This window comes from Protopterus annectens, chromosome 3.part1 (genome assembly GCF_019279795.1).
Source record: "Protopterus annectens isolate FY-2018-M chromosome 3.part1, PAN1.0, whole genome shotgun sequence".
Taxonomy (NCBI): domain Eukaryota; kingdom Metazoa; phylum Chordata; order Ceratodontiformes; family Protopteridae; genus Protopterus; species Protopterus annectens.
In genome coordinates, this window is record NC_056732.1 from 242,952,453 (window position 1) to 242,970,161 (window position 17,709).

Below are 17,709 nucleotides of genomic sequence, written 5' to 3' on the forward strand. Positions count from 1 at the left end.
ATGCAATTAAAAGCAGCATACAAGAAAAACGAGGTGTAAAGAAAACACATCACAGTATACAAAGTAGCAAAACCAATAAAGTAATACAAAGTACAAGAAATCAAAAGCAAGCTAAACGTTCCCTCTCAGCAGACTGTGGCAGAGTCTGGATGAGCATTTCCAGCAAAGCCTGTCATTCTAAAATTACAAACTGTATGTGCAAAGATATAAACTAGATAACAGGTGTGTTTAAATGAAGAAAACAGTCCATACTAGCAGTGTGGTAAAACTCAAGTTGCTAAGTTACCTGCAGATGTTTTAACTATCACAGGCAGCCATTAGATTTCATAAATATTGCAAGGCCATTAAGTTTTATGTGTATTCATGCCATGCCTGTACCCTTCCTCATGTCATACCGCCTTTCCCCAGCAATGCCATGCCATTCTGCTCAATATCGGAGTGGTTTGGCTGGTGACAATCAACTGTATTAGAAGCTTAAGTTAAGTTCAAAATTGCAATTTTAAAAATAGTACTGTATTTTATTTTTCTGTTTGTTTCAGTAATTATTGTGGTCTGTCTCTCTGCAGTTAGAGGGGGTTATTGCTGTTCTCACTTATTTGTTATTCAATATTTAACTTTTAGCCTAGATGGTTTCTCTGTGCTTTAAGTGTTAGCAACATAGCTGAAAATTTATTTTCTGCTCAATATCTGAGTGGTTTAGCTGGCTACAATCAACTGTATTAGAAGCTGAAGTTAAGTACAAACTTGCAGTTTTAAAGATAGAACTGTATTTTATTTTTCTGTTTAATTGTTTCACCGAATATTGTGATCTGTCTGTCTCTCTGCAATTAGAGGGGGTTACTGCTGTTCTCACTTCTTTGTTATTCGATATTTATCTCTTAGCCTAGCAGGTTTCTCTGTGCTTTAAGCGTTAGCCACATAGCTGGGAATTTATTTCTGCCCAGTATCTAAGTGGTTTCGGTGGCTACAATCAACTGTATTAGAAGCTGAAGTTAAGTACAAACTTGCAGTTTTAAAGATAGTACTGTATTTTATTTTTCTGTTTAATTGTTTCACTGGATATTGTGGTCCGTCTCTTTGCAGTTAGAGGGGGTTAGTGCTGTTTTCACTTCTGTCTTATTCAATATTTAATTCTTAGCCTAGAGGGTTTCTCTTTGCTTTAAGTGTTAGCCACGTAGCTGGGAATTTATTTTCTGCTCAATATCTGAGTGATTTGGCTGGCTACAATCAACTGTATTAGAAGCTGAAGTTAAGTACAAACTTGCAGTTTTGAAGTTAGTACTGTATTTTATTTTTCTGTTTAATTTTTTCACTGGATATTGTGGTCTGTCTGTCTCCCTGCAGTTAGAGGAAGTTATTGCTGTTCTCACTTCTTTGTTATTCGATATTTAACTCTTAGCCTAGAGGGTTTCTCATTGCTTTAAGTGTTAGCCACATAGCTGGGAATTTATTTTCTGCTCAATGTCTGAGTGGTTTGGTTACAATCAACAGTATTAGAAGCTGAAGTTAAGTGCAAACTTGCAGTTTTAAAGATAGTACTGTATTTTATTTTTCTGTTTATTTAATTGTTTCACTGGATATTGTGGTCTACCTGTCTCTCTGCAGTTAGATGAGGTTATTGCTGTTCTCAGTTCTTTGTTATCCGATATTTAACTCTTAGCCTAGAGGGTTTCTCATTGCTTTAAGTGTTGGCCACATAGCTGGGAATTTATTTTCTGCTCAATATCTGAGTGGTATGGCTGGCTACGATCAACTGTATTAGAAGCTGAAGTTAAGTACAAACTTGCAGTTTTGAAGATAGTACTGTATTTTATTTTTCTGTTTATTTAATTGTTTCACTGAATATTGTGGTTTGTCTGTCTGCAGTTAGAGGGGGTCATTGCTGTTCTCACTTATTTGTTATTCAATATATAACTCTTAGTCTTGAGGGTTTCTCTGTGCTTTAATTGTTAGCCACATAGCTGAGAATTTATTTTCTGCTCAATAGCTGAGTGGTTTGGCTGGCTACAGTCAACTGTAGTAGAAGCTGAAGTTAAGTACAAACTTGCAGTTTTAAAGATAGTACTGTATTTTATTTTTTTGTTCTGCAGTTAGAGGGGGTTATTGCTATTCTCACTTCTTTGTTATTCGATATTTAACTCTTAGCCTAGAGGGTTTCTCTGTGCTTTAAGTGTTAGCCACATAGCTGGGAATTTATTTTTCTGCTCAATATCTGAGTAGTTTGGCTACAACCAACTGTATTAAAAGCTACAAACTTGCAGTTTTAAAGATAGTACTGTATTTTATTTTTTTGTTTATTTAATTGTTTCACCGAATATTGTGGTCTCTCTCTCTCTTTCTCTCTCTCTGCAGTTAGGGGGGTTATTGCTGTTCTCACCACTTTGTTATTCGATATTTAACTCTTAGCCTAGAGGGTTTCTCTTTGCTTTACGTGTTAGCCACATAGCTGGAAATTTATTTTCTGCTCAATATCTGAGTGGTTTGGCTGGCTACAATCAACGGTATTAGAAGCTGAAGTTAAGTGCAAACTTGCAGTTTTGAAGTTAGTACTGTATTTTATTTTTCTGTTAATTTAATTGTTTCACTGAATAGTGTGGTCTTTCTGTAGTTAGAAGGGGTTATTGCTGTTTGATATTTAACTGTTCGCCTAGGGGGTTTCTCTGTGCTTTAAGTGGTAGCCACATAGCTGAGAATTTATTTTCTGCTCAATATCTGAGTGGTTTGGCTGGCTACAATGAACTGTATTAGAAGCTGATGTTAAGTACAATCTTGCAGTTTTAAAGATAGTATTCTGTTTTATTTTCCTATTTATTTAATTTTTCACTTAATATTGTGGTCTGTCACTCTGCAGTTAGAGGGGATTATTGCTGTTCTCACTTCTTTGTTATTCAATATTTAACTCTTAGCCTAGAGGGTTTCTCTTTGCATTATGTCTTAGCCACATAGCTGGGAATTTATTTTCTGCTCAATATCTGCGTGGTGGTGCAGCGGTAGCATTGTCGCCTCACAGCAAGAGGTACTCCCATTCGATTCTCAGCTGGAGCGCCTTCTGTGTGGAGTGTGCATGTCCTCTGCGTGGTCGAGTAGCATTCAAAAGACATGCGTGAACGGGCATGCCTTCGTTGAAGGTTGGGCGTCGGGCTGGCAACTCAACACCATAAAAAAAAATCTGCTGCCAATCATTAGCAGAGCGGACTTCCGCTGTGGCGACCCCTAACTGGGAAAAGCCAAAAGAAGAACAACTTCTATGTGCTATGGCTGGCTACAATCAACTGTATTAGAAGCTGAAGTTGAGTACAAACTTGCAGTTTTGAAGATAGTACTGTATTTTATTTTTCTGTTTATTTAACTGTTTCACTGAATATTGTGGTCTGTCTCTCTGCAGTTAGAGGGGGTTATTGCTGTTCTCACTTCTTTGTTATTCAGTTTTTAACTCTTAGCCTCGAGGTTTTCTCTGTGCTTTAAGTGTTAGGCACATAGCTAGGAATTTATTTTCTGCTCAGGATCTCAGTGGTTTGGCTGGCTACAATCAGCTGCATTAGAAGCTGAAGTTAAGTACCAACTTGCAGTTTTAAATATGGTACTGTATTTTATTTTTCTGTTTATTTAATTGTTTGACTGAATATTGTGGTCTGTCTCTCTGCAGTTAGACAGTATTATTGCTGTTTTCACTTCTTTGTTATCGATATTTTACTCTTATCCTAGAGGGTTTCTCTGTGCTTTAAGTGTTAGCCACATAGCTGGGAATTATTTCTGCTCAATATCTGAGTGGTTTGGCTGGCTACAATCTACTGTATTAGGAGCTGAACTTAAGTACAAACTTGCAGTTTTAAAGATAGTACTATATTTTTTTCTGTTTATTTAATTCTTTCACTGAATATTGTGGTCTGTCTGTCTCTCTGCAGTTAGAAGTCCCAACCCCTCCTGTAAATCTGTGTTTGAACACTCCTCCTGGTTCCATCTCATTTGCTCACTCAACCGAGTGCAGTGAAATCATATTTTGATTTCAGACACTCCTACTAGTCCCATCTGTTCAGCTCTATCCCAGTCTAGTGTCATTAGCTCATTTTACCGAATACAGAGAGAACATTTGAGAAGGCCACCCCACTTAGGTCCTTAACCTTTAATTGTCTTCTATTTCTCCCGTCTCTCTTTCCACTTTACAAAACAATAAATAAATAAAATAAAACTTTGCTGGAATATCCTTGTGTTCTTACTGAGTGTACTTCTCAGCTGATAAGTATATTTTTGGCTATTTTTTAACTGTTCAGAGTTGAATAAAACAAAAATTTGAATTCAGCTCAGAATACAGTTTGAATAAATTGCATTTATTTCAACTATATTTGCTTTAATATTGCTACACACTCGCGTGCTAGCTTGCACTGCACTTTAATTGTTTTTAGTGCTGTTCTAGTGTAAAATAAATTTAAGCTTGTTTCCTGCCTTTCCTGTAACTTAGTCTAGTCCATATACAGATTTACTGTATCCAGGACTGTGTGTTAGCTTCTACCTCAGGAGTAGTTTCTGTCCTAGAAATTGTAGTTTATTGGCCATTTGGGCAGTTTTTCCATCTCTTTCAACTTTCTGGTTTAGAAGCCCGTGTTTGCATTTGTTTCCCGCCTTTCCTGTAACTAATCTAGCCCAGATACAGATTTGCTGTGTCCAGGACTGTTTGTAAGCTTCTGAGCCCCCCACGCCTTTCTTTGTCAGTGGGAAGCCTTTTAGCTTATCAGTGGGAGTGATAAGCACAAGGTAGGCTGCCAACCATGAGAGGAGTGGTTTCTGGCCCAGAAATTGTAGTTTATTGGCCCTTGGACAGTTTTTTCCATCTCTTTCAACTTCTGGTTTAAAAGGCCGCATTTGCGCTTACTTCCCACCTTTCCTGTAACTAGTCTAATCCAGATACAGATTTGCTGTATCCAGGACTGTTTGTAAGCTTCTGAGCCCCCCAAGCCTTTCTGTGTTGCATGGAAGCCTCCTAGCTTGTCAGTGGGAGTGGTAAGCACTAGGTAGCCTATCTACCACAAGAGGAGTGGTTTCCGACCCAGAAATTGTAGTTTATTGGCCGTTTGGGCAGTTTTTCTTCTCTTTCAACTTCCTGGTCCAAAAGCCTGTGTTTGCACTTTTCCCACCTTTCCTGTAACTAGTCTAGTCCAGATACAGATTTGCTGTATCCTGGACTGTATGTAAGCTTCTGAGCCCCCCAAGCTTGTCTGTGTTGGAGTGAAGCCTTCTAACCTATCAGTGGGAGTGGTAAGCACTAGTTAACCTGTCTACCACAAGACGAGTGGTTACTGGCCCAGAAAGTTAAGTTTATTGGCCGTTTGGGCAGTTTTTTTCCATCTCTTTTAACTTCTGGTTTTAAATCCCGCATTTGCCCTTGTTTCCGACCTTTCCTATAACTAGTCTAGTCCAAGTACAGATTTGCTGTATCCAGGACTGTTTGTAAGCTTCTGAGTCCCCCCAAGCCTTTCTGTGTCAGAGGGTAGCCTTCTAGCTTTTCAGTGGGAGTGGTAAGCACTAGGTAGCCTATCTACCACAAGAGGAATGGTTTCTGGTCCAAAAATTGTAGTTTATTGTCCATTTGAGCAGTGTTTCCATCTCTTTCAACTTTCTGGTTTAAAAGCCGGTGTTTGCGCTTGTTTCACGCCTTTCCTGTAACTAGTCTAGTCCAGATACAGATTTGCTGTATGCTCTCCTCTCCTGCACTTTTACTAGCTTATCAGTCTAGAACTTTACCAGACTTCTTGTAGCAATTATTGTAGCACACAAAAGGGCTACCAGCATTAAACGTTCTACAAGGAAACAGCTCCAGTACTTATTATTAATACCCACCCATCCAGGCATGTCTAAAGGTCAGTTCCCAGTGCTTTCTGCTATTAACCTCGTGAACTTGGGCATCTTGAGGCAATGTAGCAACTGCCTCATGTACACTGACAACCCTCTCCTCTTACCTCCCAACACTCAGACTTGTGAGAGATGCACTTATATATCCAGATTGGAAGCCACGCACTCTCCAGCCAAGACCGGACTAGCTTGTCAAGAGAAGAAGGTCAACAACTTGCACCACACCACATAGAACACACAGCCCTCCAGATCACACACCAGCACTGCCTTCACATAAAAACACAAACCACACACCCACCTTTGCGGAAGCTTTCAACAAAAATCTACCCAAACAGCAGAGACCTCCAAGGCAGAAACGCAGTCGACCACCACACCACAACACTAATCACGAGACACACAACTCTCCTAAACAGTGTGCCACTCAACCAAAGCTCCTAAGGCAGAACAGCATGCCCAACACACTAGTCATAGGTGACTCAATAGTGAAGCACACTGATGTGCCACTCACTAGGTTGAATAAGGAGAAAGTAACAGTCAGCTGCCTGTCAGATGCCAGGATCCCCCACATAACACACGCACTCAGGTCCCTCAACAACAGATACACATATGACTCTGTCGTTGTACATGTGGGTTTGAATGACATGAGACGTACCTCCCTGGACTACATGAAAAGAGAAATGGAGGAGCTCTCTGACTATGTAGCCCAGGCGGGTATGACCCCAGCACTGAGCAGCATCCTACCATCACCCAGAATGATGCCACAGTACAAGCAGAAAATGATTGATTTCAACAATTGGCTAAGTTTCTGGTGTCATTCTAAGGGGAATCCAGTATCTGTCTGCCTGGGATGACATGATTAAAGACCTCAATGCTTTGCCAGAGATGGCCTGCATCTGTCACCCCTGTGTTTCCGGATGCTGCCCAAGGCTCTTGCCACCCCAGTAGTGCCTTTTTTAGGCGGTGTTCCAAAGACCAAATTACCACCATAACAGCTACAAACAAATGCAATCTGAGGGTCATGCTACTCAACGCTAGAAGTCTAAATCTGAAAATGCACTCATTCGAAGCTCTCCTTAAAATGGAGAACATCGACATTTATGCTGTAACACAGACCTGGTTCAAGGCTGCAGAAAGCACCCCTGCACTACCAGGCTATAACTCATTCCACACCTTTCAGTCCCAGAACTTGGACCGAAGCTCCAAAGGCAGTGGTATTTCCATAATCATAAAGGATGCACGCACCTCCAGACTGATAGGCCAACATAACACATCAGAGATACTTCAGGTGCAGCTAACATTGGGTAAGACAGCGATTTAGGTCATAGCCTGCTATAGGTCCCCAACAATGTCTCAAGACTCACACTCCACGTTCCTAAGCACATTGGAGAATATTAGGGTCCAACCTAACACTCTCATACTGGGCGACTTGAATTACCCCTCCATTAACTGGGAAAACTACTCATGCACCAATACACTTGCCCAGTGTTTCCTGCAATTCATTAATTCTAATGCCCTGGAAAAGCTCATTTTTACCCCCACTAGAGGTAGCAACATCCCTGACCTGGTCATTACTAACATGGGCGACCGTTGCTCTACACCAATAGTTAGCTCCTCCCTGGTTAGATCCGACCACAAACTAATCATTTTAGAAATCCACATCCCCCCACCCCTGCCACCGCAAAGGTAACCACCATGAACAACTTCTCCAAAGCTAACTTTGGGCTCCTAAAAACAGAGGTGACTAACTTCATGGCATCCATGCAAATGGAGAATAGTTGCATGACCGCCGAGTCATACACTATTGCACTGTACTAACAAGTACACAAATGCATGGATCTCGCCATACCCAATAGAACCAAGACACGCTCCTCCAAAAAAAAGGAAGCCAATCTGGTGGTCCCCTACCATAAACAAACTCTACAACAGGAGGAGGAAACTGATGCAGAATAAGGTGAAGTCCCAAGACTAGAAAAACTCCCTTATCAGCCTCAACAAAACGTTGAGATCCCTCATCAAATAGTCTAAAGCTAGCTATGAAAACAGAATTGCAGCAGTTAGTAAAGACAACCACAAGGCCTTCTATGGTTATGTAAAGAATCTCCATGGCAATACCCAAATTTGCTGTGAGCTACTTCACAATGGTACCTCCTATATTGAGCCAACAGATATTGCCAAAATACTGGCCGACAAATTCAGTGCCAACTTTACCTCCCCCCTGAAAGGACCAATCACAATACCAGTAGATTGCCAGGCACCCAGTATTACTGCCACACAGGTTAAAACAGCACTGTCCAAAGCCAAGAATACAGCTTCCATGGGACCTGAAAATATCCCTGGCTGTGTACTACATGAACTACAGAGTGAACTGGCACCTCACTTGTGTGCCCTGTTCAGTCACAGCCTCACCTCAAGCTTTGTCCCTACCGAATGACGCACTGCTACAGTCATCCCTCTCCACAAAGGAGGAGTGACTACAGACCCTGGGAACTGTCGCCCCATTAGCCTGACGAGTCTGATATGCAAAGCTATGGAATGCATCATCATGGACCTAATAAACAAGGATATAGGGAATCTCCAAACTCTGGATCCCACACAGTTTGTTTTTTTGAAGAGTAGATCATGCCTGCTCAACTTGGTCAACTTATTTGGATGAAGGCAAGGTGGTTCATACAGCCTACCTTGATCTGGCCAAGGTGTTTGATACCATTCCCATTCAGGAATCATAGAAAAACTCACTAAGCTAGGCATCAACCCCTATATCACTAGGTGGGTTGCAAATTGGCTCACAGATAGAATCCACAGTGTGAAAGTAGTGGACTCAGACTGCCGACCAGTCACGAGTGGAGTCCCACAGGGTTCGGTCCTGGGTCCTCTCCTGTTTGGTATCTACTTCTCTGAAGTCCAGGCCAACACAAGGGATCGCTGGCTGTCAAACTTCACAGGCAATTGCAAAGCTGGGAGCTATTATTAACTCCCCAAGTGATGATGACATTCTACAGAAAGGCCTCACTAAGACGAACGACTGGTATCAGAACCATGGCCTTAATCTCAATGCCAAAGTCTGTGTCGTCATCCCCTTTGGGAAAACCCAGTTCCCATGAATTACCACATTGATGGTAGTCCACTGAGCACAGAAGGTGCTATAAGAGGTCTGTGAACACAGGTTGACAGCAGCCTCTCTTTTGACCACCACATTGCCACTGTGGTCAGAAAATCCTTCTATGTGGCACATCTCATTACTAAGGGTTTTGCATCCAGGAAGAAAGAGGTCATTGTCTCTCTCTACTCTTCCCTCATTAGGCCAATCATAGAGTACAATGCCCCATTTGGCATGTACCTCACTAGATGCCTGCAACAACTACAGCGGCTGCAAAAGTACCTCACAAAGAGGATCCAAGTTCTTAAACACTTGTCCTATATGGACAGACTTAAAAAACTCCAACTATTCTCTGTCTCATATCACCAACTTAGAGGCAAATGTCTGATCCAGGTCTATTAGAAATGCTTCAGCTAAAGAAATCCCTCTGCACCACATGCTCCAGTGACCTCAGACTCATTACCCCAATCAACAGAACATGCAGGAGGGACAGGTTCATAACCCAGAGACTGCTCTTGCTATGGAATAGACTTCCCATACATGTCAAACAGAGCACCTTACTGGCCCTCTTCAAGAGAAACCTTGATGAGTTAGTGGGAAATAGAAAATTCATCCCGGGGATCACTCCAGTGGCTCTACGCGGCAGAGGCACTGGAAACTGAGGTCGGGTGGCACGATGTCAGGGAAATCCTATGGGCTAGGTTTGTAAAGGCTCCAGGGCCATTAGCCTAGTACACACCTATGAACCTATTAGAATCACCTGCATGTGACTCGGTAGAAATGAATATGTGAGTTGTTGTAGCACCTGCTATACATTAGTATTCACCAAATCACGTGATGCTCTTATCTGTGTTCCCACGTGTTCTTTTATCACAAATATCATTGTCGTTTTTCAGAGTTCACAGCTGCTATGCACTCCCTTTCTTTGCCGTCTGGCCTTATAGTATTCAGTGCACCCCTGAAGTGAACTCATTGCCCCACTACTTCTTGTGCCATTCATTTCTCAATGGCTGTATAGTGAATGGATAATAACAAAGGTGCAGTTTTGTTTATGAATTACTTGTAATTCTCTGATATTGCTGTTCCACAAGTGTCCCCTACAGTAGCGGGATCACGGTGTGAAGAACATCTTTGAAATGGGCCATAGATATCATCCCATGTGCATCTGGTTATCAAGTTATATGTCTTTTCCCATTTTGCTGCATTCTATTTAGTTTTTTGTTGCTTTCCAGCCTTTTGTGATAATCAGACACACCAAGAGGTAATTTATCCATGAGGTTTGGAGGACTAATCTTATTCCTGTATTTACTGCTTGTGAATGGCCTTCAGAAAGTAAATTGTATTCATCTTTTTTCCTGCTTTATTTTTATTTTCTCATTTTATTTATTTTGTATAATACAGTACAGATTTAGTTGATTTTTGTGAGATTAATGCAAAATAAATTCTAAAATGAAGTTATAATTTTACTGTTTAGGAAATTCACAGCAAACAAAAGGTTGGCCTCGCAGAAGATACACCTCGTAGGGGGCCTGAATCTTTGCCAGTAGGACACCATGATATTATCACAGACATTGCTACTTTCCAGACTACGCAAGGATTTATTGTGACAGCATCAAGAGATGGAATTGTAAAGGTGTGGAAGTAAATGTCATCAATGTCATATATGGAATTTGTCATTGCACTAAATGGAGCAGTCCAGCTACATTTTTATCCTCCATTTGTTTTTCAAACACAGACAAGGAAATGTGGCCATTACTACCATCTACCGCCTGCAGATCTTTAACATTCATAGCTGAAAATATTTATAAGCTCTTCTGTGGAAACTGTTCCATTAAAGCCATGAATCATGAGAGAACGTTGTAAATGTTGATGCATAATGAACAACTGCAATGCCTCCCAGCATGGAGAGTGTGGATTGTCAAAATGGTTTTATATAAACATTTAAAATAAACCCACACTCAGAGACTGCCATTGCAAGCTAATTTTAGTATTGTCAGCTTTGTTTCTGTCTATGTTTTTTTTTTGTTTGTTTGTTTTTTAATTAATGGCAGAACTCAATGAAAGGAGCTATTCTGTCATTTATGTGTGTTAATGTTATGAAAACAGAACTTACTGACAGAAAACACTGTGCAAATGAAGCGTTTAGTCTGCGTGGCAACACCTTAAATGCTGCATGCTTTACAAATCACTTTAAACATTGGCAGTTATGCTTCTTCTCATGCATCAGTTTGTAACTAAATTTACTAGAAGATATACTCTATTGCACTGTACACTTTGTCATACAGAGCCCATTTTTTATTTCTTCATGGTTGGGTATGTCTTTCTCACCCAGTTATTTGCCATTTTCTGTAAAGTCATGTTTTCAGGCATGTAATCATGACCTTTGGCAAATGCTGCAGTCACATTATACTTCAGCCGAGTGGCTGCCTCCTGTTCTTGCTTCAAGAAGGTTTCCATCACAAACAGCTGTGCTTTGTTGCCACTTGGTCTTCGGTATTTCATCAAGCATTATGACCTCAACTGCAACTCAGTGAGGGAAAGGTTAGACTCCGTTTGAGAAGTTACTACTCCAGACCCTAGCTGTCTGCGTTCTGTGCTTGTGTGATATTGCCTCCTTTCACCATGGTTATTATTATTTGGGGATTCACCTCAAACAAGGACCCATCAAGGAGGTCTTTTACCTTAGGTACTTGTAAATGTGTTTCTTGTCAACAGCTTCTGCTGTAGGATTTCCATGTAAATTGGGTAAGTGAACAATTTATATTAATTGTTTAGTAATGTACTGTCAAGCCTGCATTATTAATTCTTTAGTAGAAAGAGGCTAACAAGTGGTGGGGCAAATCGGTGGTTTCTGAGGATATGTCTGTAAAGCTGAATGTTACATCACAATCTATGTTGGTATGGGCATGTGGACATCCCTGAAAGTGGGATTTTGCAGGAGATAATGCTGAATTGCGAGTGTTGGAAAACTTGTACCCTTATGTGTCTCTTATTCCTATGCTATTCATTCAATAATGACTAATATTTATTTTCACATATACGTATAACTAAACACCGAAAATGTGTCTAAAGCACAGTTTTTTTAAAAAGTCACAGACTTCAGTGCTCGTGTTTTCATTTCTCATGATTGTTAAGGTATTATAGTAATGTATTCTTCATTGAAAATAGTATGTTAAAGTCATTACACAACTATTTATAGCACACTGTACATTAAAAGAAACATTCTTTACTGTTATGTCATTGCCATTTAATTAACATATATAGCTACCCTTTTTTCTGTAATACTTACGTGGAAGTGGATTTGATAAATTTAGAAATGCAGCAGATTGTCAAAGTAATTATTGTATACTGATATAATTTACGTGTGTATGTGTGTGTGTGTTATCACATAACTTGAAATATTTCTGCGTTTATAATGCCACCTAGATGATCCTGTGACTGACATGCTTCACTGTAATTTTTTTCTTGATCTTTGGGTTACTGATGAGGTTCTTTATTTCCTCTGATGACTAAAGTATAAGAAAGGGTACACAGAAGGGAGTTGTCATAGTAATATGAAGTCTAGTGTGAGGTCAACTGTCATTCAGTATCCATGGCAATTAGCTGCAGGGATGCATCCATCCTTCTAGCCTGACTTCCAGAGCTTTTAGACATCTTGTGAGAAGAGCATGTTTTTTTCACTTTGCCTAGGATTTTGGCTTAATGAATATCTAAATAGGATGGCAACTTCCACTACTTTTTAATTCTTTTATTTTTCCTGCAAGAACTGATACATTAGTATATCTATTTGTAGACTTACAAAAAAAAGATGATAGGTTCCCAGTTTGGGAATTTTTTTTTTTACACCTTAATTATTTTTGAAATTGTCATAATTGGATTGTTGTTCTTAACTGATCTTTCTAAAAACGTTGAAGTCCAAAAAAAACAGGACTAATAAGTCAGCCTGCAGAAGACAGAGGACTTTTAGATGTCACGCCTTTTCTCTTAGTGGTAGAGTGATCAGACTCTACCTGTGAGTATTGCACTGCCTTCAGCAAGAAAATCACTCTCCACTATCCTCAGGACCATTAAACATTTCTGAAACATAAGCTCAGAACACTGAGGCAAAGAGCATCTCCCCTTCCTCCAGTGGAAAAACTCTCATTCTCCAGTACAAAAAAAAAAAAAAAAACTCTGCTAACAGCCATAAGCACAACACATCACATAAAAACAGTGCATGCACTGCAAAGTGGAAAAGCATAAAATGTTTGCAGCCAGAAAACCACTGGGTAGAGAGAACAAACCATTATGACACTGCCAGTCTCACTTAGTTCTGTGTATGCCAAATCCAATGAAGTGCTACCCCACCCTCCCATTCTGTCATGGTATTCTTGTGCCTCTTCTCTCCAAATCTTAGATCCTTTGAGGCCAAATAGTGGGATTTTTTTCCAGCTCTGCAGGCCAGGTTTCTGCTGAAGTGAGACCTCCAGGCCAAATGCTGGTTCCCTGCTACTCATAATGGACATCTAGCCGCTGTTTATTTTGACTGTGCCATTAGAAGGGCTTTCCAAGCAAGGAATTCCTGCTGCTCTAATGGGGAGTCTTAGGAGAGACTGGTGGTTACCCATACATCTGGACTAAGCAATAGAGCCTCCATCTCAAATTTTACAAGGGACCAAATACCCTACTCTACCAACATATGTGTCAGTCTCTGACATTTTCAATTACACATTTGTATAAAATATGTAGCCACATGGCATATATTTCATTCACAAATGGCCCATCCTTCAAGTTCAGGAGATAATCCCTTGGTGAAATATAACAGAAAATATCCCTATATTTCTCAGAATCAAACATGGATGAGGAGGATCTGCCATTGCCATATTCTACATAGATCTCCTTTGTCTTTGGGCTATTGTGTGAGCAATTAATTTAGGGAAATATTAAATCTAACGAGGGAACATTTTAAATTGAGGTTAAAAGACATTTCAGACTCACATAAAAGGAGTCACGGTCTCCAGACCATAGTGAAGCCTAAGCTAATGGCTGTCCCTTCTGTATTCTGGGCATTTGAGAATGTGTGTCAAGATGCAGTCTTAAGGAAGGACTCCCAAACTCTAGCCTCACAAAACACATATGGGCTCTGCAAAGTTCAGAACACGTTAAACCTATAAAGGAATCCAGTAGCTGATTCTTCAGCAGTGTCATTGATGTTGCAAGGGGATCCAAAGTGACTTGGGTCTCAAAGTGCTCATTAATTAAGGAAAGCAGGATATAAGCTGATACGGGAAATAAGTCTATATGTCATCCACTCTAGCCTTTAGAGCTGTCAGTTGTCAAACAGGTATGGTAAAAGTATCAGAAAGATGTCTTTGGAAAGACACAAAAACATGGTAGAAGACATCTCTGATAACTTCCTAAGACAGAGAATATAGAAATTGACACAGACAGCCTTTATAATAGGAAAGCATAACATTAAGTGTGGTTACAGTATGGCAGACGGTAGCAGTAGAAGTGCAGTAACAAGGTTAGTTGTATATAGACCTGCTTGGGTGAAAAAACAGCCTCCTACAGAGGGGATTTTTAAAATGCTGGGAAAACTGCCTCATGTACACAGACAATCCTCTCCTCCTACCACCCAACACTACAACCTGCGAGAGATGCACCTACATAGCCAAACTGGAAGCAAAGCTCTCTCCGGTCAAGATTGTGCTAGGCATTCACCTGCATTACACCTCTATCAACTCATAGCCCTTCAAAACCCACACCATCAACACCCACACATAGCAACACTAAACCAACATATGTGGAGGGCCTTAACATTAACCTGCCCAAGCAACAAAGACCTCCGAAGCTGAAACGCAAGCAAACACCAGTCACAACCAAAGTGACACATAGCTCACAACACCGGTGTGCCACCCAACAACAGCCCCTAAGGCAAGACAATGTACCCAACACTTTAGTCATAGGTGACTCTATAGTCAGGCACACTGATGTCCCACTCACCAAACTGAACAAGGAGAAAATTACAGTCAGCTGCCTGTCAGGTGCTAGGATCCGCCACATAACGCATGCACTCAAGTCACTCCACAACAAGTACAAATACGACTCTGTCATTGTCCATGCTGGAGTGAATGACTTGAGACGTACCTCCCTGGACTACATGAAAAGAGACATGAAAGAGCTCTTGGATCATGTGACCCAGGCAGGTATGACCCTAGCCCTGAGTAGCATCCTGCCTTCACCTAGAATGATACCACAGTATAAGGACAAAATGACTGATTTAACAAATGGCTAAGCTTCTGGTGTCATTCAAAGGGGATCCAGTATTTGTCTGCCTGGGAAGACATGATCGACAAACCACGATGCTTTGCCAGAGATGGTCTGCACCTGTCACCCCTGGGATTCAGGTTACTGGCTAAAGCTCTTGCCACCCCTATAGTGCCTTGTTTAGGCAAGGTTCAAAGGATAAAACCACTACCGTAACAGATACAAGCATGCAAAATCTGAAGGTAATGCTACTCAGTGCTAGAAGTCTAAAAATCAAAATGCACTCTCTCGAGGCACTCCTAAAAATGGAGAACATCTATATCTGTGCAGTGACTGAGACCTGGTTCAAGGCTCCAGAGAGCACCCCTGCAATACCAGGCTACAATTCTTACCACACTTTTCGGCCACAAAACCAAGACTGAAACACTAAAGGTGGAGGAGTGTCCATATTCACCAAGGATATTCACACCTCCAGGCTAGTTGTCCAACACAATGCATCTGAAATTCTCCAGGTGCATCTAACACTAGGTAAGACTGCAATCCAAATTGTAGCTTGCTACAGATCCCCCACCATACCCCAATATTCTCACTACACCTTCCTAAACATACTGGAAAATATTAAGATACAACCAAACACCTTAATTGATTTCAACTACCCTGCCATTAATTGGGAAAACTACTCGGGTACCAACTCCTTTTCCCAACGGTTCTTGGAATTCATAAATTCCAATGCCCTGGATCAACTAATCCATTGTCCGACCAGGGGCTCCAATATCCTAGACCTGGTCATTACCAACATGGGAGATAGATGCTCCACACCAGTGGTCACCCCCTCATTGGTCAGGTCTGACCATAAGCAAATCACCCTTGACATCCACATCCCACCCCCCCAGTAAGGAAACCTCCTTAAAAAACTTCTCCAAAGCCAACTTCATGCTACTGAAGTCAGAAGTGACAAACTTCACAACACCCACGCAGACGGGATCTGGAAGTTCGACTGCAGAATTCTACACTAAGGCACTGTACGAGCACATCCACTCGTGCATGAATTGTGCCATCCCAAATAGAACCAAGATGCTCTTCTCCAAAAAAAGGAAGCCAATCTGGTGGCCCCCTGCTATAAACAAACTATACAACAGAAGGAAGAAACTGTTGCAGAAAAGAGGAAATTCCCAGGATGCAAAAAACTCCCTCACCAGCCTCAGTAAGAAGCTGAGATCCCTCATAAAATCTTCAAAAGCTAGTTGCGGAAATAAAATTGCCAAAGATTCCAAAGACAACCACAAGACATTCTATAGTTATGTCAAGAAACTAAATGGCAATGCTCAGATCTGCTCTGAGCTACAACAGAATGACATTAAATATACTGATCCCAAGGATATTGCCAATATCCTGGCAGATCGATTTAGTGCCAACTTCACCCCCCTCTCACCCCCTAAAGGGCCCATCTCAATACCAAAAGATTGCCAAATTCCGATAATCACAGCCACACAGGTAGAAACAGCACTCTCCAAAGCTAAGAATACAGCATCCATGGGACCAGATGACATTCCAGGCTGCGTAATACATGAACTACAAAATGAACTGGCACCCCACCTAAGTGTCATGTTTAATCATAGGCTTCGTGCCCACTGAGTGGCGCACAGCTACAGTTATCCCGCTCCACAAGGGAGGAACCGCCTTGGATCCCGGGAACTACCGTCCCATCAGTCTGACGAGCCTGATCTGCAAGGGCATGGAACGCATTATCATGGAACGTATAAACAAAGACATTGGCATCCTTCAAACACTGGACCCCACCCAGTTTGGGTTTGTGAGGGGGGCCGATCTTGTCTCCTGAATCTGCTTGACTTCTTCGAATCGGTCTCCAGAGCTGTGGACGAGGGTAAGGCGGTCCACACAGCCTATCTGGACCTCGCCAAGGCCTTCAGCACCATCCCCCACTCTGAAATCATAGATAAACCTACTAAGCTGGGCATAAATCCCTACGTCACTCGATGGGTTGCCAACTGGCTTACTGACAGAACCCAGACTGTAAAAGTAGCCAACTCCAAATCCAGCTCCAGACAATTGACAAGTGGAGTGCCTCAGGGTTCAGTCCTGGGAAATCCCAATCCCTCAGAGCCACACGCTCCAGGGATCTAAACCTTATCATCACAATGAACAAAACATGCTGGAGGGATAGGTTCCTGACCCAGAGACTCCCCATACTCTGGAATAGACTGCCCATACATGTCAAGCAGAGCGCCTCATTGTCCCTCTTCAAAAGGAACCTTGATGATTGGATGGGAGATAGGAAATTCACCCCGGGGATCATGTCAGTCGCCCTGCTAGATGGGCCCAGAGAAGTAAATATTGTGGGAAGAAATTTCCAGGGAATTGTTATGGCTAGGCTTGCATAGGCCTTAGTGCTGATAGCCTAGTACCAGCCTATGAGCCTATAAAGAGGAAGCCACTGAATCAGTCAAAAAGCAGTTTCACTTTACATTTCTTTTATATAGTAAACATTATCCTGC

General features: G+C 41.4%; 1 protein-coding gene across 5 annotated transcripts in view; it reads left to right on the forward strand.

The window, feature by feature from the left end:
• PIK3R4 (phosphoinositide-3-kinase regulatory subunit 4) overlaps positions 1 to 12,179 on the forward strand; it is a 1,126,702-nt gene extending 1,114,523 nt beyond the window's left edge. For all 5 annotated transcript variants that reach the window (XM_044066738.1, XM_044066737.1, XM_044066739.1 and 2 more), the window contains exon 20: positions 10,419 to 12,179. In XM_044066738.1, coding sequence (XP_043922673.1) covers positions 10,419 to 10,589 — 171 coding nt within the window. In that variant the 3' untranslated portion in view covers positions 10,590 to 12,179. The remainder of the gene's footprint in view (positions 1 to 10,418) is intronic.
• The last annotated feature ends 5,530 nt before the right edge of the window (positions 12,180 to 17,709 follow it).